This window comes from Sinohyriopsis cumingii, unplaced genomic scaffold, assembly GCF_028554795.1.
Source record: "Sinohyriopsis cumingii isolate HCF-2022 unplaced genomic scaffold, ASM2855479v2 utg001176l, whole genome shotgun sequence".
Classification (NCBI taxonomy): domain Eukaryota; kingdom Metazoa; phylum Mollusca; class Bivalvia; order Unionida; family Unionidae; genus Sinohyriopsis; species Sinohyriopsis cumingii.
In genome coordinates this window covers 279857-304624 of record NW_028315968.1, presented here as the reverse complement: position 1 = coordinate 304624, position 24768 = coordinate 279857, and the positions used below count along the sequence as shown (strand labels likewise).

The 24768-nt window shown below is 35.1% G+C and overlaps 1 protein-coding gene across 2 annotated transcripts in view; it reads left to right on the top strand.

The window, feature by feature from the left end:
- The window catches only part of LOC149772749 (caspase-3-like), a 94218-nt gene that overhangs the window by 51891 nt on the left and 17559 nt on the right, over nucleotides 1-24768 (top strand). For both annotated transcript variants that reach the window (XM_089947288.1, XM_089947287.1), the window contains exons 6-8: nucleotides 8841-9060; nucleotides 22356-22520; nucleotides 24374-24483. In XM_089947288.1, coding sequence (XP_089803414.1) covers nucleotides 8841-9060; nucleotides 22356-22520; nucleotides 24374-24483 — 495 coding nt within the window. The remainder of the gene's footprint in view (nucleotides 1-8840; nucleotides 9061-22355; nucleotides 22521-24373; nucleotides 24484-24768) is intronic.

Below are 24768 nucleotides of genomic sequence, written 5' to 3'. Positions count from 1 at the left end.
ATTTTTTACATTTACCTGTAAGTGCTGGTGTGTTATTTTTCAATACAGTTGCTCTCAGAAATTTTGTACTAGTGAATCAAACATCAAACACAATATAAACTCATGACTATAGATATTGCTGTATTTGTATAATATGAACATGATTGACTTTTTCATCAACACGTGAGCAAGCATCAGTCAAGCATCACCCACTACATGTATTACCAAATCCAATTCGAGCTATTATAATTGGGCCATATGGATTGGGTAAAACTCAGTTGCTGCTCAACCTGATAATTAGGTGTCTCAAATGGGACAAACTTTATTTAGTAGTGCCATATGTGAATGACCAAGGATGCTGCAATGCTATTAAGGAATTTAATGAATCTGCAGCACCTGAGGGCATTTTATTTTGAATGTATCACAGACATCGATGAAGCGTCATGTGTCGAAGATCTTAATGGAGATATCAACAATCTAGTGGTTTACAATGATGTCATGCTTGACAAACAAGTAAATCCAGCAAAAATATTTTCATGGGACAGATATATAAACACTGTTGTCATTTAATTCACCCAGCGATATACTCAGATTCCCAAGGTAATTAGAGATAATTGCAATTTTTCGGTTATTTTTAATGGGGTTGACATATGCTTCGAAATATTCATCACACATGGAGTCCCGGTGACGTAGACATAGGTAAGTTTAAAATCTTCACACATGCTCAGGAAACCCCACATGGATTCATCATGATAAGTTTACTTGATCCAGCAACATGTTATCAAATTGGTCTACATAAAAAATGTTATTAAAGAAATGCATTTGTTGTATAATGAGCCAGGAAAATATTAATCAGATTATCTCTACGATCGAACAATTACAGCAAGATGGTCTCGCGGTTCAAATCGATGTTGAAAAAATCAACTGTGATTTTGAGATGATACAGCAGCAACATGATGAGGGCAGATATACACTTGTGGCTAAGTATAGATTTATCAAATTACTCCAGTGCGAAATGGAATTGTCGTTGGTGGATTTACACGAACAACCTGATTAGCTAAATTTGTTCCATTGGCAAGCACTATTGAGAGAATATGATCAGATTTGTCTCGAAAATATGAAACTCAAGTGGCTGTAAGTGCTTGTGCGAGACAGCTAAAAAAAACTTGTATTGGAGTCTATTAAGATACCCGCAGAATGAGAAGAGTATCCCGGAGAAAAAAAAATGAACACAAAAAAATTAACCACAAAAAATATATATATATTTTTTTCTCATCATAGTGTACTGTTATGGTATTCTGGGCTGATCCCATACAAACTAACAAACAAGTCTTCACCATGTGTGTCCAATAAATTACCATCTTGGTGGGTAAGAAGAAAACTTATTCATGACAGCGATGGATTATGACATCATAAATAAACAGGATTAATGGGCACTGACACAATCAAATGGAACATCTGGAGAAAAGCTGTAAAGAACATATCCCTGCTGGGCCTGCCCTTGTAATGTTTGCCCAGATGCAGTATACCTAACATTGACAGTGTCACAAATTAGATTTACAGAAATTTTCGACATGATGTTGACAGTACCTGGTGAGACATGATGTTGACAGTACCTGGTGAGACATGATGTTGACAGTACCTGGTGAGACATGATGTTGACAGTACCTGGCGATACATGATGACCACCACCTGTTGGATCATTAATACGTCAGAGAATATATGTAGGGCCCTGTAACTTGCCCCATGCCGCAGTAATTTTTGGAAGATATTAGTTATGTCTTCAAGTTCGTGCTTCATTTTATCGATATCCAGCCTAGGTAGTTTGAGTGTCGATATTTGTTCTGCAGTAAAATTAAAATAATCAAGAAATAAGTTTTTGTATATCTATGACTCTGTCCAATTGCTGTTTCTAACAGAATTTTGCATCAAATTTTACCAATCTCATGTATGATACTACATTAATGATTTCCAGATTAAGATCATCATTTGGATATTCAATTACATACTGCACAAAAAGCCCTGCTCTCAGATTGCTCTGTGCATTTTTAGGTTCCTGTGTTATTTCAACAATAAACGATTTGCTAGAAAACCCCAATATGTGTTTTTTCTCTTATTTTGATTCCATCATTGCTACTTCTTTATAAAGCCACTCTGGGTATATTTAACCTTTTCTAACATAGTCTGCCTCATCTTCCACTATTTTACTCTCTTCCAGAACTTTCCTAATATTTTTGTTTGTCTCTAAAAGAAAGATATCACTATATTGTTGTATTAATTAATTTTGTTCTTTATGTTTTTCTACCTGACCAATTCACTGAAAGTGTTGTCTAAGCCCTGGAATTTTTACTCCAGTATGTTTGTCAAAATCATAATAGGATCATTGTGGTTGTGGTGGTCTAGTATAAATCGGCGCTTCTAACAGCTATCCCAGCATATGTCAGTGGACTAAACTGGTGTTGATATTTCAATGGCAGCACTCGGCATTGGTTTGTATACTTTGATAGCAATCTTTGATTCTTTTCCTGTCATTGATTTGATTTTAAGTTCGTCGTTGATTTGTTTGATTTGATATGATCCTATTGGGATGGTAACGACATCCCTGAGTGGGTCTTGCCCACCAGCTACATCAGCAGTAGTTTTATTTGAAAATACCAGCAAATTATTAGCGTCTAATCGACCAAAAATTATTTTTTTCTGATATTTGGCTAACTATAATAAAGTCATAATTGTGATAGTGCGATTTAAAGTGACCGACCATTAGGAGCTTTTATCCGAGTTGGAAAACCAATATTGAATTCTGGCCATGTTGATGTCAGTGATATTATGGTCGTCGGCAGTGTTGTGTTAGCGATGATCTGTTCCAGTCTTGGGGTTATTTCTGTGGTCATTATTATCTATACTTCAGATTCTAAATGTGGCACTGGCAAAGTAGACATTGGTATGTTGGTGTTCTTACAGTACCAATAATAAATATCCCTCATTGCATTAAATTCATTATCTGATATTGCACTATCATTTAACCCCTCTGACAGTATCAGTGATATATTTATGCATGCATATGTTGCAGCATAAGTTATTTCTATGCGCTCATGCAGTTTTTACTGGTACACGCAGATTTTTTTTTCACGATAATATTGAGTATACCATCAACACCACCAACAACAGAAACACTGATTCCAACCACAGGTGATATCACATATGTTGCTGATAATGTACCAATTAACATTGTTGTTCCAGCAACAAACAAGGAAACCACATATAGAACATTGTCAATGACAATGATTCATCGGCGATATTTTTTTTGTTTTGTCATATGCTCATCAATGATTTCTTCCAACGACAATTTCCAAGTGCATGCTTGATTATACCAAAACGATTGCATGGGATTCATTATGGTTTATACTAAGTTACCAATTGTGAGATTCTTTCAAGATGAATTCCAGAAACCACCCTTACTTCACTGAGACTTGGAGTTTGCCTTTTGGAACCATCTGTTTGTGAAAGGACCAAAATAATTTCATACATGTATCTCAAATTTAGCGGCACCAAAAAAGGACAGCCTATATACCCTGGTAACCTCAATGGTACATTTGAGTATTAAGTTGTTTCCCGGTTTCCATGTTGCCATTCCAGATGCTACTGTGTATGCCATGTTGAGGAGCAGAATAGTGTGAATTACACCATCGGCAATCTTTTTGATTTTATCAAGTTCATTGTTTATCAGATTGATTCATGAGTTGATGTTGGTGAACTCATTATTAATAATTTCAATTTTTGTTTTAACATTGACTAGATCAACAAGATGTTATTAATTTCAGCAAGCTTAATGCTGATGACCATTGGATTTCCAAAGAAATTATCTAAAGTTTTATTTATGTTTCGACAAAAATTCTTAAATGCAGATATATGATTAATATATTCAGATCTGAACGTGGTCATGCCATCATTGATTGTCATTAACAAGGTCATCATCGGGATGTTGCTGTTGTCCATGTATTTCTCTAGCTTTAGCAACATACTGATCTCAGTTCTGATTGTAGCGTTGTTGTTGTCCACCAATTATTTTGTTGCCACGTCATCATCTGATTTTGTTTCTCTCACATTGATAATTGTATTTCTGCTCATACTGAGATCGCCATGCATTATATCTTCAATTCTTCTAATACATCCAGTAATCACTCCCATGGTTGTTAGAATTAAATCCCTTGATTCTTTAATTTTACTGATTTTAGTAAACACCACTAAGTTATCTTTTGTTACACCTGGAACTCATAGAATAATATGTCAATGGGATATTGCTTGTCCTAACCATCATTGCTGATCCTATAATAAAAAAAACTTCATTTGTGTCAGCATTGGCAAGACACAAAAAATCTTGCAAGTTCATTTTGTGTTGCATATTTGGATAATCAGTGTCACCTTGGGGCTTGTTTTTAGTAGCTCTTCCATAAATATTTACCATTATAAATTATTAACCTGTTTAAAATTATGGGTTGTATACTCATGCACGCCTTTTTGATGCAGCACTGATGACCTTCACACAACATTAAGCACAGCAAGTACTTCTGGACTGCATATAGGTGGATCTGTTATTGTCTCTGATGGTAATGTTAAATACCAGATTGGTATGTCACTGGCTAAGCCACTATACCATAAAAATTCTCTCAGTGGTGCCAATCCATATGAATCAAAATAAACCACTCCACATGGATCAACCACGTATGCAACCCAGTGAGTACATGGACAAGAACGTCCATCAAGATTAATGATACCGGTTTCAACATGGATTGGTTTTTCTGGTAATGGATTAGGCATGAAAACACCTGAAGTTTTTTTTAGGTTTAATTGCCAGGCAGCATCAAGTTAATCAAAATTGGACATGGGAACCTTTATTGATCTTGACCATACAGAGTTTCTGGTAATTGTAAACCATGTCCCTTTTTTTAGAGGTCTTCAATCCTTTTCCTGTTGATTTTTTTATGTGCCATACTGGCAGTTGTTCCAACAGCACCAAGTGCGGCTGCTATAATTATTGCTGGTAATGCTGCTAAAAACAGAAATATACCATTGTTTTTTATTATTTTGCTGATTGCATTTGCAGAAAGATAAGTCAAATGCCAGTTCTTGATTTCTTGGTGTCATTGTAGTGTTTGAGTTGACGTCACTCAACAATAATTTATTTAGGCCCTGCAACGCTGCTGATTTTTATTATTTTTGCTTCAGATTTCATCTTTGATACAGATTGCTGGCTTTTAATCTGACCAGGTGTCAGAGTCACATTGACGTGATGATATGCCATTACAACATCATGAATGATCTAATCACATGTTTTCTATGGGTGCATTGAAGACTCTCATTTGTCCACCATCACCCTCAAGCAACTTTGTTTTGTCTGACAGTATAACAGTAATTGCACTGTAACCACCTGAGCTAGTAATCATGCTACACAAGCTCAGAAGTATATGTTAATGACAGATTGTCTAAGCAAATCCAAGTGTTCCAGTGAGAAATAATAGATTGGATACAGCTTTGAGAAATCATGCTGAGATATCTACGAACCAGAATCAACATTCTGATCACACCCCATGAATGACATCAACCGATGATACGCATGTGCAACACGATTATTTTCAAAATTCAATAACACTTCGTTGGATGGTTCTCGATGTCCATTTATTCTCAGAGAAACTTCACTTACCGCGAATATGTTAGACACCATTGGGTTTTGCTCTTGTGAATCTACTCAGGTGCTTTCCTGAAATTCTATAAATATATGTTGTGGTGCTGACACTTGCTGCTGCGATGCTATCTGCCACGTAAGTAACCCAGCAATGTTACTCTGGACACAATTCTTACAGGAATTCATGAGAATCTCATCCAGAATTATGGCATGCCAATTCAGGACACTTTCTTTTAGTCTGAACATTAGTCCCTGTCATACGTTAGAGCTACCTCAACAATAGTGAATTTCAACTATATGGACAACATTCTGAAAAGTACCAGATGAGCTGTATTCTTGATCATGATTTTTACATACATTACTTCATGTATGCTTCACCTTGGATTCCTTTTCCACAAGCACAAATTCAATATCATCCCATCCCGGCATTTTATCTATTTGGGTATAGAATATGATGTGTATAAAGAGTTTTTTGTAAACAGTCTTCATTTCTGTTTAATATCAGTCTTTGGGATTCTGTGATCAGAGTTTATAGTTGTGTTCAGATATAAATTGAGAAGAATTATTTATTTAAATTATTCGTTGGAATTACAAAGTACTTATTGACATTTTGGACTAAAACACTACTTGGGGATAATTGAGGACTAATTTAAAGACATTCTGGATTAGGTTATAATGATATATCAAGACATACAAGACTATTGTAAATCATTAGGAACATAGTATACTTTTAGACTTGCAATAGAACAATTAGGATTATTTGGGATTTTAAGTCACAGTACTGTAAGTGTCTTTTGAATAATTAATTTTGTATGTTAGGGAAATAAATTATTTGATGATTTGTTGGTTTTACTTATTTCAGTTACATAGAGTAAGATTGTAGAGCTGTAACATTCAGATTTGCTGGTAATCACAATTTTTAAGAATTTATATCAGATTTAAAAGAAGAGCACACAGAGTTTGCTGATTCTTGAATGAATTTAAATCTGTTTTTATTTGTAAACTTTTGGAAAGCCATCATAAAATATGTATACTTCCATGGCATAAGACAATAAATCTGATTACCTACCGTAAATACTCACTTACTAGTCGATTCTAACTGCAAACAGCATAGACCCATATCTACTATCACATAAGATACTGGCAGATCTGGGTCAATGCAGTTTGTTAGGAGTAACAAGTAGAACAAACAACACCTACCCTGATCTGCCAGCACATTACTAGGCAAATCAGGGTCAATATTGTTTGCAGTTGGAGTTGACTTATTAGCAAGTTGAATGGTACAGTAACAGTTTCCACTTATTTAAAGTTTGAATCAATAGGAAAATCTTGTAACACATTTTAAAACTTGTGTTTGAAGATAGTTGTCTAATTCTGATCCTTTGGTATATTAAGAGAGCTTGGTTCATAATTAGTGGCATCATATTATATTTCAGTTGTCTGATCAAATTAATATAGTACCTTTAAGTGAATACAGCATGAAATTTTGTATGTGGGAGACTAGTTAAAACATAAACTTCTGTACCTTACTATTATTGCTGCATTTTGACACTGTTACTATAGTAACTAATCTTTTTTGTAAGAAATTTAAATTAATTTAATGTTCAGACCAAAGTACTGTTTCTATTTTAGATGTTTCATACCATATGAGTATATGAAAGAAAAATGCAAACACAGAAAATTCATTTAAGAAAATGTATTTACTTGAGCTGTTTGGTTTTGGCACTTTACTCAAAATGAACACCTGCTATGTGTATATGAACTGTTATACTTATAGTAAGTGGTATACTTATATTAAGTGGCTTATTTATAAGTTGTATATGTATGTAAAGTGAAATTTGAACAGTAAGGGTCAGACTATTAGAAAATCATAAATTGAAAACATTCAGACCATGAGTGATTTTGGACAGAAAGAAGAAAGCTCAGCATTAAGATTATTTTAAGATTTTACAAAATTATTGGGAGGATTTGGTTGCCATGGCAGTAAACAATGTCATCCCTTGCATGCTGAAAAAAGCCATACCCAGTACCCATCCAGTGTTTACTAGCACCTTGAAAGAAACGTATTATTGTACAAGAATTAAACTCACAAGGGATGCTAAATTACTGACTTAATTCTGTACAAATTAAACAGTTTAGCATCTAGAATGATAAACAGTAGAGGGCTAAAAGATGTACATGTACTAGTTTTCTTTGTATCTGAGTTATCATATATAGATTGTGACCCCGCTATAACACGGTAGTTGGGAGCCATAGAACCCGACCATGTTATAGACTGAACCATGTTATAAGTAACCAGGTCAGTTACCTGAAGAAGATTATACATGTACCCCAAAAAATGGGCGGGGGGTAGGTAATAAATGTGGGCGGTAAAATATGTGCTTCATTGGCACAGTTACCATCTTAAATTGATGCATATTAAATGAGAAATACGCCTGTATGGAAACAGAGAAGGCATATATAATATTTTACTTTATTTAGAGAACCATGGATTGTTACATACATGTTGTTGTTGTTGTTCTAGGGTTTAACGCCATTTTTCAGCACAAGATAGGACCAGTCAAATAGTATGTGTAAGAGATAATGTATTAGTATACTGTAATAGTATACTGTACGAGATAATGTATTAGTATGCTGTAAGAGATGATGTATTAGTATACTGTAATAGTATCTTGTTGTTGTTGTAGGGTTTAAAGCCATTTTTCAGCACACGATAGGCTATACATGGCGGCTAGTATTAATGGTGGAGGAAGAGCCCTGGAAAACCCAGGGAAGAACCATCGACCCATGAGAAGCTACTGGCAGGCTTTACCACATACCTACGCTAGCAGAGCCTTGGATTCAAACCCATGCAGACAGAGTTGAGATGGCAGTGATCCGGAACGGTGAGCTCTTGAGACCACTCGGCCACTCAAGGCCCCGTTACATATATGTGTATGCTGTTTATATATACATGTTTAATGTATAGCATGAATAGAGTATCAACACAGTGTACTCACCTGCGAATCTCATCACATACATTGAATCCACAATACAAGCAATTCCATCAAAAATATGCACACATCGAGATTTAAAACATTCAATAACACACACACACACACACACACACACACACACACACACACACACACATATATATATATACAGAGTTGTGAAATGTGATTGTTCATTTTTTCAGGACATCAGAAATGCACTTGAAAAGGAGAAAATGGATCCATATCATAAAACAGCGGACTGCTTCATCCTGACAATTCTTAGTCATGGGACTGAGGCTGGAATATATGGTGTTGATGGAGATGTTGTGTCTGTGGAAGCCATTACTGGGTTTTTTAGATCCAATTCATGTCCAAACCTGGCAGGAAAACCCAAGATCTTCTTCATACAAGCCTGTCAAGGAGGTACTGAACAAAGAATTAACTGACTTGAGAACTAGTATATAATTATTGTGGGGTGCGTGTCCCATATGTTTGCTGAGAGTGTATAATTGTTGCGGCGTGCATGTCCCATATGTTTGCTGAGAGTGTAGTCATTATAGTGTACAGTTTTTTATTGCTTATGTATGTGTGTTCTGCAATGATGCATATTGTTGGAGACATAGAGTTGAAGATCTTTAGTCACTGCAAAAATTAATTTGTATTATGCAGTTCATTTTTGTTATTACTTGATAATATTCTGGAGAGGTCTTGCTCTTTTCTAAATTCTAAGCCAAAAATAGCATTCCCCAGAAGTTCTGACTTAATGTGTTTTGCCTATTCTACAGACTGGTATCCTATAAAAATATTTGTATTTTAGATGTGTGATATTGGTCATGTGCTGTGTTTCAATTCCCCCAGTCATGAGTATTGATCAATTTTAGAGGGTGTGTGTTCATGGCTTCATTAGAGTTCAGTATAGGCTATGGGCATTTTTTGCTAGTAGTGCACAAAAAACACAATTCATGGCCCTCTCAGATATGAAAGACGTGTCCACATGAAGCAATTTCAAAATAATCTCTAACAGTTTTGTATGTCTCCATGTCCGACATCTTCCTGGTTTGAATTCAGCCCAGTAACTTGATTGTATAGATGTACATCTAACTAACAGACACTAAAGCCATTTTAGAAAAAAAGGCCACACCAAATGGAGTCTGAATTAAGTATGATGCAATTATCAGCTAAAGCATTTGGTTTCCTATATGTGACGTGTCATCAAATTTATAGCTTTATGCCATTAGTGTTATTATACCAGAGGGAGGTAACTGTGTGGATTATATGGCTACAACTGTCATGTTATGTGTTTCGTATTTAACACAGTTATAAATGATAACCATTCTCACTATATTGTTGTTGTTGTGGGGTTTATCGCCATTTTTCAGCACACGATAGGCTATACATGGCGGCCAGCATTAATGGTGGAGGAAGAACCCAGGAAAACCCTGGAAAGAACCACCTATCCACGTGAAGCTACTGATGATCTTTCTCACATAACCACATTGGCTGAATCCAAGACTCGAACCGCCACAGACAGAGGTGAGATGGCAGTGATCCATAATGGAGAGTGCTTTAGACCACTCGACCACTCGGCGCCTCTATTCTCACTATATAGAAATATCTGTCTTTACAAGGCATGTTGCACAGACATGCTGGCAACATTTTTGCAGAAATTCACCCAAATTAGAATAAATCGAAGTGATACTTTCAAATGGAAATTGTCTTCAGATGCTTCCCTCTGTGCGATCCATCATCATAATCAAATGAAATGAGCATTGGGTAATAAAAGTCAGTAGCATAGGTGACAACCATGGTGAGATTTTTGTAGATGTAAAAATCAGTATTGGTCTCATACAGGATGAAAACAGTACTGAAATCCAGGTTTGTTTTCAAAAAATGCTAGCACTCTAGAGATATACATGTACTTATTTATATACTGATTCTTATTTATGTGTCATGAAATATCGTGACTGAGATTGCTAGTCAAAACAATTTTTTCAAAGGAAATATAACATTAGCAATGAGAATGATAGCAAGAAACTGACAGACACAAGAGTAAAGCACACAGAGTAAATTTAATTCACTGTAAAAGTGGTAGAAACTGTTATAACTTTCTCTGCATTAAATCTGACTAACCTCGCAAGCAGGCAACGATAAACTTCTAATTTTGCTGTGAATTAAATGCTGTAAAACCCTTCATTTGAACGTGGGGAACATGCAGATCATCAATGACGCAAGTGAGGAAATGATTTCTGATCTTAAATTATTTACATTCAGTATCAAAAACTACTTTGGGTGAAATTGTTTAAAAGTGAAAGTCATATTTGTATTATAGAAGAATAGAAACTATGCAAAGTACTGGCCTGTCAAATCCTTATCTGGCCTTTTTTAAAAATATCATGTGTGTCTCTTGATCCACATCCCTGAATCGTAGACTGAACCTTGTTCATGCAAGACTAACTTGCAATGAGTGAGCAACAGTTTGAAATCTGTCAGTCATTATATTATGAAGTATTTGAAAAGATTTTAGGTGGTGTTTCTTAACATGGGTAGAGAAAAATAAAATTATTACATGGTGATATTTCTCAGAGCTTGTCAAAATTGTTGGATTTACTTTTGTAAGCAGTTTCTATTAATTTTGATTGTTTCACATTTGCAGCAGAAAAGCAATCAGTTTTTATTGCTTAGTGATATAAATGGAAAGAAATTGTCACCATTTCTTCTTCAGATATATAACCTGATCATGCCGGTAATACGATTAGAAATACTACAACTGCCATGCAAATCCATCCCTCCCAAGCTTTTTTTCGCAACAAATGTGCTCCAAGACATTTACGTAGCTATGTTTAAGTCAGACAAGAGTGATCGAGCATTAGATAAAGGAATTGACACTAGTTGCTTCAGTAACTACTTCCACTTATGCTAGGAAGCACACTCTTTCAAGAGACTTCACAAAACCAGTTTACCTCTTGTGGTTTTTCTTGATTAGAGTCAATCAAAGGAGATTTCTCACCCACGGAAGTATTCTCAAGCTATATTTCTGTCTGTTCTTACTCTACTCTATGATAAATGAAGAATTCAAAAAATTTATTTGACTTCCTTCATCCTACAATATATTTGTTAACACATTTTTAATTATCTATCCTAGCATCTATAGTACTTATAAGTTCATCTCAGTAATCAACATGGCATATTATCTCAAGTAATTGTCTAGTAATTATCTCAAGTAATTGTCAAGTAATTATCTCAAGTAATTGTCTAGTATACATGCCGTAAGGTCACTCATGTAATTATTTCAACATATGTTTTTGTCATTACTATCCTTGATGGATATCATCTGCATATTCCATTGTTTTAGCTCTCTGTAGTATTTCTCATCAAAATGGGTAGGACAGAGTTAAAAGATTATAAGCATTTTAAAGCTGTCAAATGATTACCATGTTACCTGTCTCAGTTGTATGGGGTGCAAGTCAGGTCAGTATGGGTAGCCATCTTGGCTACTAAGGTGATCATACCTCCTAACCCTCCATAAGGTGTTGGGAGGTTTTTGAGACTCAAAAAGTGCCAAGGATGGTCAGAGCACTTGAATCTAAAAGGCATCTTTGGAAAATGAGACTATACAGGATTTGCACAGTACCTTGAAAAGTGCTTGAATTTTTATTCATCCTTGAAAAGTACTTGATAATCATTTTTACCTGGAAAAGTACTTGAAAATAAGCCTCAGTCCTTGAAAAATATAAAATTAATCGACAAATGAATGTGTGAAAGTTTCTTTTCATACCATTATGTCATATAATTGGAATAAAAAGCTGTTTGCTATTGGGTGGTTTACAGCACATGATCAATCAGATATTTATAACTGGGCATTGTCCTGATTGTAGAGAGCATTAAAAAGTGAATGAATCTTTTCCAATGATCATTCTTCTTTTTGATTTATTTTCTGCTGCAACGGTACATCTTGGTACTTTAAATCATGGTGAATCAGCTGTTCAAACTCTTGAAACAAAAGGTAATGAAAAATATACACAAAAATTGTCACAATTTGGTCTTATTGTACATCCAAGCTTCTGATTTTCGGCATATGATCTAACATTTGGAAGTCTGCTGAAAGTCTATTATTGACTTTTTTGGCATCGTGACCAAACTTTGGGTATAAATTATGGCCATATGTCTTTTAACAGAAAGGCTGCTTTGTACACACTGTTCTTACATCTATGTGTAAACATACCTGTAAAATTTCAATGAGCGATCACGGGACAGCAAGTATAAAAAAAATCAGATGTGGCAAGACACAACATGCTTTTGTGGCAAATGATTTTAAGATGCCACATGAATGCATGATATCATGCATCAAAGTTATTCCAGAAATCGATTTTGTCCATCGCAGACAACTTCAGATACACATAAACTATACAAATCACTATATACAAGGTTGGCCGATGTGTTTTCATGAAGTGTGTCGGAGAGAGAAGGTGGGCTTCAGCAATCTTGGTAAACTCCAATCGCTACCAAATATTCAGGAGGCTGCATTCACACCTGCCAAAGGATAAACACGTGTATGTGGCATTGAGAATATGGAAGATTTTTCTGGGTATTTTTTTGTGAGAGTTTACCCATTTCACTTGGAGCAAAAAAATTGGTTTCAGAAACAAAAATACAAGACCTGGTAATTAATTTCCCATATACTTGAGAGTGAAATAATGGTGAATTATACCTCCATCATGAAACATTCTACAAATTTTGCCTTTACCAAATAACAGGTGAATTTTCATCCGACAATGACCTATTGCAGAAAAATGGGAATAATTTTACACTGAAGCTACAAATAAAAACAAACTAATGATTTTTGTAGAAAGCATGCATGTGAGATTTTGTCTGTGGCAATCAGGTTAATTCCTTATACAACTGGTAGCTTTTATAATGAACCAATAATGCCACCAGCCCCTCTTTTTACATTCATTTTTGACAGCAAAGAGCTAGTTTGAATATTTTCCTGTGACCAGGCAGCTAAAAGAATCAGTGTGTGTCTTATGCATGAATAAAGTTCACTAATACTATAACAAATTAGCATATTTTTCATCACCCCTCAGCCATCTCAATATTTAGATATTTACCTCTGTAGCAGACATACATAAATATGTGTGCCAAGTCAGCTGTTCATTTGCAGCCTAAGTTATGCATTTGATCTCCAATGCTAGTCTAACTGTGTCAGGCAGTCACCAAACAAGCCAACCCATTTTCAAGCCTAACTCAGAGTAAATCTAAACCGCATTACAGATTTAGCCTCTATGTAAATTCTTAAATGCTAGGCTTGTGATAATTAGATTCATGCCTTTTACCTTCAAAATTAGGGAGGTGTCAAAAAACGAAACTAGCCAGTGAGACCTTAATTTTAAAACAAATAGAGAAAGAATGAGACTTTTCTTGACCACCATATGCCTGTAACCTGTATAGACTGTAAACAGTCCTACATAGTTTAATGTATCCTGGGGCAGTTTATGCAGCTGATTATCATACAAGCAGTTAAAACATAGGGTTCAACAACCACCATTTCATCAATTACCTAATTTTTATTCCTTGTCCTGTTGCTTTCTTTAATGCCATCCCAGCAGCAGTTCCAACAGCACCTAACATGGCCACTTTTGCAACAGCTGGAGCTGCAGCAGCTATTAACACTGGTATAGCCACAAGAAGTTGAAATATACCGCCTCTTTAATGGCACCCGCAGAAAGATTAAGTCTAACACCGATTTTTGATTGTTTGGCAGTATTGAAATGCTTGAGTTGACTTTCGGTCAGTGATAGTTTATTTTCACCACCTGTGATCTGATCTCACTTTAGTGATATTTTCATTCCACAGTTCTTTGCTGAATTTGATTGAAGCTGTTTAATCTGACCAGGAGTCAGACTGACGCTAACATGATGATATAACATTATAATATCATGAGCGATTTAATTACACTGGAGCAACAATAACTCGCATTCGTCCACCAGCACCTTCGAGTAACATTGATTTGTCACTGAGTATAACAGTGGTTACTCTGTAATTAACACCAGCACCTGGATTCACACGAGCTTGAAAATGAATGTCAACAACAGGCTGTCTACTTAAATCAAGATGTTCCAAAGAGAAGTAATAGATTGGATACCGATTTATAAAATCTATGTGTGATATTTGCAAACCAGTATCTATTTTGATCATGTCCCATAAATGTCATCAAATGATGATATACACGTGCTACATGATTATTTTCAAAATTCAGTAATATATGGTTCTTGATGTCCATTTATTTTTAATAAAACCTCACTAACTCCAAGATCATCAAATATCATATGACTATGATTCTGTGAGTTTAATCGCTCAGAATTCTGAAAAGCAATAAAGATATGTCTTGGTGCAGAAACACCTTGCTGGGATGCTATATGCCATGTAAACAAATTATTAATGTTGCTATGAACACTGTCCATGGTTACTGTTAACCATGACAACAATGATTTACCACCTGAATCCATAAAAGAAAGTAATCATTGTTCTTCAGCAATTGATGGAGTCATTATTGGCATCCACAATGAAAGTTTTGTCATCATTACTTTACCAGCATCAGTTCCTGCTCGCCAGATAGCATCATTATCATCGCCCTATCTGACAAGCACAACCATGTGTTTAGCCCCAAAGATAACTTTTCTAACATTTCTACAAAATCCAAAGATGTGGGATAGTGGAATTGCGCATGAAAATCTTCTATGATCACCTTTCAACGCAAATCAAAGTTTTGCAAATCCTGCATTAAAATCCAGGTTAGAAGAAATAATCATAGTTTCTACATCAGCATCTGCATTTCGAGCAAAGTTTTTGGGTCATACTATTATAAATTGATTATGATCAGATTCGTTAGGATCATCTTTGGCGAACATCAGTGACGGACCAGCTGATGTTGTATAGTCATCGGTGTATCTTGTTAAACCTATTATTGTTGTGGCAACATCAACGTCCTTCTGAATCGTTTCAGTATTTTTCCCATCAATCATATACATAGCACTGTCAAACAGCACCATAATACCATTATTGACAAAACCAATCCTATAATTAGCATCGTATACAGTATCATCTGTTTTTATAATATCACCTTCTACCTCAATAAAAGCCTCAGTTGGTAGAAAGTATCTACTTGTATCTTGAACTTGTAATTCAATTCATCCATGCTGATTTGGTTGTCGTGCATCATAAGAATGAAATTGATAATCACGTACCGATTTATCTTTAAGGACTTGTGCATCCAAATCGAATGCTGGATCAGATACATGCTTAAACATCTTATTATATTTATTATTGTCTAAAATGAAGATGACCTCCCAAAATAAAACTTGTATTAATTTTTTTCTCTTTCTTTGGTATGGATATTCCTGCTTCACCAGTCATATCTGTTAGTTTTTGATTTGCGGCTTGATTTATTATTTTACTGCCATTTGCAGGCATAACTTCAGTGCTGGGTAATTTTACTGGTTGTGGTTTTCATCGTATTAATCATGCTAGTCTATCCTTGAATGCCAAGAATGCTTCTCTGGCAACATCACCAATCATGCCAGGAATATTTTCACAAATAACTCGATAGATTTCATTCCTAGTTGTTTTGCATTTGGTGTTTTTTTGGGGGCTATTCTGTTAAATAAACTTTGAACAACATCACTGAGCTCATCACTGCAAATTGCTTCGTAAGTTGGCAGTCGCAAATTTATCACCCTGACCATTACAGGTCCACATTGAGCATTATGTACGATCATTTTATTTATTATTTATTTATCTAATCACTGTGATAATCATCAATGATTTCATGGATAAGAGACTGATAAACATCAATGTCCATGATACCGCCTGTAAATAATCTTGACAAATATCAGCCACTTCATTAATAATTCCTGGAGAAATATTTCCGTCACGTTTCCCTCCAATGAGGATTTCTAGTCGTTCTACATCAGAAAGAACATTCTTAGGACAAGCAATAAGACCACTTCCCTTAGGTGTGGTCGGGGAAGAAAAACCACTTCCAGTAGCGCCAAAAGATTCATTGTCAGGATCTCTTTCCTTGCTTAGTGAAAAACGCAATTTCTCCTACCGTCTGATTTCTGTAAATCTCATTTTTTCTTTTCTCTGTTTCTTTTCTTCTTTTTTTGCTTCATTTATTTTTCTCTGTTTTCTTTCTTCTCTAGACTATTCAAGTTCCACCTTCATCTCTTTTGCTGCACTGAAGAAAATTGTTGTCATTCTATTTGTTGCTGTGGTGGAGGAAGTTGATATGAAGGCTTTTGCATGGGGAAATGCGGCAGAAGAGGTTTTTGTTTCAGTACCTCATTATAAAGTCTTTGTACTTCTTTAACAAGACTTGTATATCTTAAATCATCATCTCTGGCTTGTTTTTGGTTGCTAAATAAGATTATGATCATTTACATTTTCATAACCGGGTTTTAAAATACTAGATTTATTAAACATACTAATTAATATTTTCTCAGGTAATTTTTCTTCTTTAGTATTTTTAAGTTCTTCAATAAAATCATCTCTGAATTTATTTATCAATTCAATATTTTCTTTTCTTACTTTAGGTTTAGGTGCAAGTTCTTTTTTCACATTGGCTATTTCAGTACAAACTTTGCCAATACCTTTAAGTATTTCTTCATTTACAGGGGGAGGTAAAATCTTGTAAAATCTGTTTTGTTTGTTTAGTTCTTTTTGCTTTTTTGCTCAGCAGTTTGTCTTACTGATGGAAGAAAACATTCAGCAGCCTCTGCAACTCTTTCAGTAACTTTTGTAACAGGTCTAAATAACTGTTCTGTGCCTTCTGCAAATTCAACCTGAGATTCTTGATGTTCTTGTAGTTTTTGTCTAACAAAATCACAGACGGGAAGACATTTTTTGATTGCTTCTAATCTCTCTCTCAAGCTAATCTTGCTGTATAAGACTCCATAGCTGGTGCCATTATTGATATAACAATGATTTAATTACAGCAGCAGAGGGAGTGCAACCTCATTGAAGTATCACAGTGGGTAAACACACATGTATACTTTCTAAAAAACACTTACGACAACAATAAAGTAACAAGACAAACTAACTCAATTAGAGAAACTCTTGGTTAGTTAGAGGCTTTGGTTTGGTATTATTGACCTTGTATTTTCATTTTCATAGGAAGCCTTATTTTTCCAAAAATGACAATCCAGCAAATGGTCTGTTCACTTCCTCTGCTGCTCCATTGTCTTTGTGCTTAACTCTGTCAAGCAGGAGTTCTAAATTTTGGATTTTCTTTGCTTACTTCACAGATGATATTTTCCCATAAAAAATGAATCACACTTTCACCTATTACAACTACAAAAATTTTCATGTCTTACATTTTATATAACCAGTGAAATCTGACTTCAATGAAATGTTACTGCAGGTCATGATGAGACCAATAATCTTGAATAAAGATGGCTTAAGTGTTATTAACTTTTGTTTTATAACACACATCTTTCTGATTTACATAACTTAAAACAAATTGGTTTGTTCCATTACCTATGCATATTAATCTAATGGTCTTACCCACAGCAGTGCTCAACACAAAACAACCTTAACTATTGTCAGTCAATTTAATAATCTGTGCAATGTTAGTTGTTTGTCTCTGACTGCCTTTATCTTTTGTTTGTTTTTATGAAAGCCAACAGTATAGACTGTCATGTGCTGATAGTTTGTCTTTATGAAAGCCAACAGTATAGGCTGTCATGTGCTGATAGTTTGTCTTTATGAAAGCCAACAGTATAGGCTGTCATGTGCTGATAGTTTGTCTTTATGAAAGCCAACAGTATAGGCTGTCATGTGCTGATAGTTTGTCTTTATGAAAGCCAACAGTATAGGCTGTCATGTGCTGATAGTTTGTCTTTATGAAAGCCAACAGTATAGGCTGTCATGTGCTGATAGTTTGTCTTTATGAAAGCCAACAGTATAGGCTGTCGTGTGCTGATAGTTTGTCTTTATGAAAGCCAACAGTATAGGCTGTCGTGTGCTGATAGTTTGTCTTTATGAAAGCCAACAGTATAGACTGTCATGTGCTGATAGTTTGTCTTTATGAAAGCCACAGTATAGTCTGTCATGTGCTGATAGTTTGTCTTTATGAAAGCCAACAGTATAGTCTGTCATGTGCTGATAGTTTGTCTTTATGAAAGCCAACAGTATAGTCTGTCATGTGCTGATAGTTTGTCTTTATGAAAGCCAACAGTATAGTCTGTCATGTGCTAATAGTTTGTCTTTATGAAAGCCAACAGTATAGGCTGTCATGTGCTGATAGTTTGTCTTTATGAAAGCCAACAGTATAGGCTGTCATGTGCTGATAGTTTGTCTTTATGAAAGCCAACAGTATAGACTGTCATGTGCTGATAGTTTGTCTTTATGAAAGCCAACAGTATAGGCTGTCATGTGCTGATAGTTTGTCTTTATGAAAGCCAACAGTATAGACTGTCATGTGCTGATAGTTTGTCTTTATGAAAGCCAACAGTATAGACTGTCATGTGCTGATAGTTTGTCTTTATGAAAGCCAACAGTATAGTCTGTCATGTGCTGATAGTTTGTCTTTATGAAAGCCAACAGTATAGTCTGTCATGTGCTGATAGTTTGTCTTTATGAAAGCCAACAGTATAGTCTGTCATGTACTGACAGTTTGTCTTTATGAAAGCCAACAGTATAGTCTGTCTGTGCTGACAGTTTGTCTTTATGAAAGCCAACAGTATAGTCTGTCTGTGCTGACAGTTTGTCTTTATGAAAGCCAACAGTATAGACTGTCATGTGCTGATAGTTTGTCTTTATGAAAGCCAACAGTATAGGCTGTCATGTGCTGATAGTTTGTCTTTATGAAAGCCAACAGTATAGGCTGTCATGTGCTGATAGTTTGTCTTTATGAAAGCCAACAGTATAGACTGTCATGTGCTGATAGTTTGTCTTTATGAAAGCCAACAGTATAGGCTGTCATGTGCTGATAGTTTGTCTTTATGAAAGCCAACAGTATAGGCTGTCATGTGCTGATAGTTTGTCTTTATGAAAGCCAACAGTATAGGCTGTCATGTGCTGATAGTTTGTCTTTATGAAAGCCAACAGTATAGGCTGTCATGTGCTGATAGTTTGTCTTTATGAAAGCCAACAGTATAGGCTGTCATGTGCTGATAGTTTGTCTTTATGAAAGCCAACAGTATAGGCTGTCATGTGCTGATAGTTTGTCTTTATGAAAGCCAACAGTATAGTCTGTCATGTGCTGATAGTTTGTCTTTATGAAAGCCAACAGTATAGACTGTCATGTGCTGACAGTTTGTCTTTATGAAAGCCACAGTATAGGCTGTCATGTGCTGACAGTTTGTCTTTATGAAAGCCAACAGTATAGGCTGTCATGTGCTGACAGTTTGTCTTTATGAAAGCCAACAGTATAGGCTGTCATGTGCTGACAGTTTGTCTTTATGAAAGCCAACAGTATAGGCTGTCATGTGCTGATAGTTTGTCTTTATGAAAGCCAACAGTATAGACTGTCATGTGCTGATAGTTTGTCTTTATGAAAGCCAACAGTATAGTCTGTCATGTGCTGATAGTTTGTCTTTATGAAAGCCAACAGTATAGTCTGTCATGTGCTGATAGTTTGTCTTTATGAAAGCCAACAGTATAGTCTGTCTGTGCTGATAGTTTGTCTTTATGAAAGCCAACAGTATAGACTGTCATGTGCTGATAGTTTGTCTTTATGAAAGCCAACAGTATAGGCTGTCATGTGCTGATAGTTTGTCTTTATGAAAGCCAACAGTATAGGCTGTCATGTGAAAGCCAGCAGTATGGACTGTCATGTACTGATAGTTTGTCTTTATGAAAGCCAACAGTATAGACTGTCATGTGCTGATAGTTTGTCTTTATGAAAGCCAACAGTATAGTCTGTCATGTGCTGATAGTTTGTCTTTATGAAAGCCAACAGTATAGTCTGTCATGTGCTGATAGTTTTCCATGAGCATTACACACAAATTGACCTCTTGGCCACATGACTTCAGTTGAGTTGTTCAGTGGAGAAAATGGTCCCTACAAACCATATTCAGACATATTTTGGTTCAAGGCCATATCTTATAGGAGATTTGAAGATGCTTTATATATATATTAGATGACCAGGATTTGGGCCATCTCTGAGAGATAGGATTTAATTCCCTCCACTTCTTTCCAATATTTATGCAAACTCAAGTCCATAGCTCTCATTAGAGGACCAGAGTTTGGGCCTTCTCAGGTTAACTTATTAAGGCCTGGTGCTGCTGTACTGGAGAGAGGCTGGTAATTGCTTTCTCCCCAAGCCATGGTATAGATATACACATTCTCTGCTGCTCCTCCCAAGAGTAGATTTGGAACTACAGCAAAATCATATTCTTTCATTACATATTACTTGTAAATATTTTATTGTGTTGATAATGTCACTCTTATCTTTTATTACTTATTGCCATATCAAAATTAAAAGGCTTCCTATAATCCATAAATAAGAAATACATATAATTGTTATAAATGTTTTACAGATTTTTTAAAACTATATTCATCCCCAAGATGGATAGATCCCAGTTATTGCATTGCCTTGTGGTGAGGTTCAAAGCAGTCAAAGCAACGATTTATTCCACATGTTGAACATTTGACTTTTGTTTCTCTCTTCACTTTTGCCTTAGAACACTGATGATGCCTACTCCATCAACCGTCTTTTTCTCCTCAATTCTCTAAATGTACCCCAAAACTGCTGTGCTAATTTGATCTGAAAATCTAGCATGATTCACATTCTTCTTCTCCTTTGTCAATCCAACTTCTGATGGTTTGGGCTCAACTTTATCATGATGAATGCATTTGCATTTGAAAAATTTGAACCAAAACAGAGCCACTGCTTCCTGCTTGTGCATTATGCAAGGAGCTGTATTCAAATTAGATCTGCTGTATCCACTCCACTCATGTGGTCATTGTAAAGTGTCACAAATTGAAGGATATGGCACTTGAACAATTCTCTCATCACACTGCTTTCTGGGTATCATATTGTGAAATTTGGCTGGATAATCACCTGTTGAAAATAAATGCACCACTCTTTTGTCTTTCCATGCCACTGCCACTTTGCTGACCTTTTTGCATTATTTTCATTTGTCCCTGGTTTCTTGCATGATTCCTTTGGATAATGTCCCAATTTTATGCTGCTTTTCCCCATTATTTTTTAAAAAGTAGCCTTACATTATCCCTACCTTTTTCACAAAGGGCTGCTGAAAAGATGAAAAATTCTACCTGGTAGAGGAGATTACTGGATGTTGGCATCTGGTTTTGGAAAATTCACCAGCATTTCTTTTAACCTCCAGCATTTTTCTTCAGGGCTTATAAAATGTGTGCTAGATGAACATCCTACTTTATCTAGTGTAACAAAATGCATAGTGATGTAAAATTTTCTTTGTAGATGACAGACCATATATATGTCCAGTTATTATATCATCATTAATTAATCCTTAAGTTTGTTCCAGTAAAATATACATTAGACCCATGGTAGCACTTTTTATTTTTTTCGAGTAGTCGCCCAAACAAGCAGGTTAGACCTTGTATCATTTTATGAACCCTCTGAGTAATCGGAGTACCCTAACATATATTGTTTAAAAAGTGTCTTCCCAAGGTGCCATGTATGTTTAACTGGATTGGTTCCAACTATTTCTTGGTTTCTTTCTTTCCTTTACAAGAGGGCAAAGATTCAGGAGGAGCAGCAAGCACTGGACGAGATACTTCAGATGTCCTGGACAGCATGATGGGTATGAGCTTAAATCAACCTGATGCAAAAACAGAATCAAGTGAAGCTAAAATTGCGACAAATCGGGACATACTGACTGCCTTCGCTACACATCCAGGTATATGATGTAGTCAGAGTTATCTCTTCAGTATATTCTGTGTTTATACACATTAGAAAATAACCTCCACCAAGATAATGTAATTTAATGAATAAAACCAAGATGTAATTCATCTCTTCTCAGGATTCAGAATTTATAGAATATCGAGATCACAATTTTTCTTAGCTCAGACATTTGTTAGCATACAAGGGAAGGTTTTGAGACCGAAAGATATGCACTACTGCAGGGTTCAGATTCTGTCCAGAGTATTTTAAGGAACATTTGAACTATTGATAGAATGCAGAAAATGAGTTGAAAGGCTGTGCCCTACTGCAGTGTTCAGATTTTGTCTTGAGTGTTCCAAAAATATTTCGAACTGTTGCTCAGACACGAGGAAAATGTTTGAGATTTTGTCTTACTGTACAGTTGAGCATCTGTCTAGAGTGTTCCGACAAAAATTTGAACTATTGTTTGAACACGACGAAAGAATTTGAGACCATGTGTCTAAAGTATTGAAGCAAGCAATTGAAGTTTTGTAAGAACTAAAGGTGGAGTTTGAGACCAAAGGTAAAGTCCCAAGGATTAGATTCTTTTTAAAGTGTTCCAATAAACAATTAAACTTAGTGAGCCTGGTGTGAATGTTGTTCTTGCATAACAAATTACCCAAAAAGATATTTATGAAATACTTATAGCAAAAAAGTCCCTCAAAACAAGACCCAAAAATGGGACTTTGCTCATTTGGCTTGTATAATAATAATATTTTATATTTATCAAGTTGGACATTTTATTAGTGGGTGTTCTTTATCTTTATTGTTCTGCAAGTTGCACTCCTGTGCAGTACTCTCCAATAAATTAAGTATAAACAGGAAGAGTGCGAAAAAGGTGATCCACAATTGTGATGCTACAATTTACTGTAATAACAGGTTATGTGACAAGTGGCACTTTATTCATTATACTGTACAAAAACATTGGAAGCTATATTCAGAAATAATGATTGCATAATGAACATTTTTAGAATATAAAGTTATATGTAAATCATAAAGAAAATGCCAAATTTTGTGGCCAATTACCAATACATGTATAATACTCTTTAATATAATCTAGGTGTTATTTAAATGCTGAGTTTTTATATTTTATCCTTAATTAAGATAACATGAAAGAGAAGTTTATGAATATTTACCTATGGAAACTCAAAATCTATACTACAAGTCATATATTCTTCCAACAATGGATTATTGTTCAAACGTATGGGGAAACTGCTAAATCTGAGCTTGACAGGATTTATAAACTTCAGAAATGAGCAGCATACGTAATTTTAGATGCATCTATTGATCATCCCTCATAAGCATTATTTACAGAACTCAAATGATTCACAATATATGACAGGATAGATTTTCACAAGGCATTTCTTTTATATAAATGTCTACATGGAACTGCACCAGAGTATCTTCAGGACTTATTCAGGCCTTTTTCAAAACAATACCAGTTGAGATCAATATAACATGGAAACCTTCTACCACCAAAACCAAGAACAGAACAATTTAAAAAAAGCTTACAATACTCTGGTACTGTTATGTGGAACAAGCTTCCACTACATGTAAAATCTGCTGAAAATAATAGAGTATTTAAGAAGAGATATCATGAGCATGTATGTGCTTATAATAGATAATGGAATTTAGTATTTTAATAGTAATTTTGGTAATTATTGCTATCTTCAATGTGCATATCAATGTGCATTGTTATATTCTCCTTAGAAGGCCAGGGAGAATTGTCCTTGACTAATGAGTCACCCTCTATAAATAAAGCATTATTATTATTATTATTGTTATTATTATTATTATTATTATTAATATTTAACACTCTTGTACATGTAGGTTTCATTTCACTGCGGAATAAAAAATATGGCACCTGGTTTATTCAAGCTGTGATATGGGTGTTTCAAAGACACGCTCATAAGGAAGAATTATCCAGTCTCTTGAAAATGGTCAGTAAAGTTATGTAAAAACAGGATAACAGGCATACACATTAAAATAAATCTATGAAAAATAAGTGTATGTATGTGTGTGTGTTAAGAAAACAGACACACAGAACACTCTTTTGATAATTATTCTGTTTCTTGTTAAGTATATATATATATATATATATATATATATATATATATATATATATATATATATATATATATATTATATATATACAGTAATACCTCAAACATTCGCAAGGTTAGGTTCCAGAACCAGTCGCGGATCAGGAGGAATCGCGAATGTTT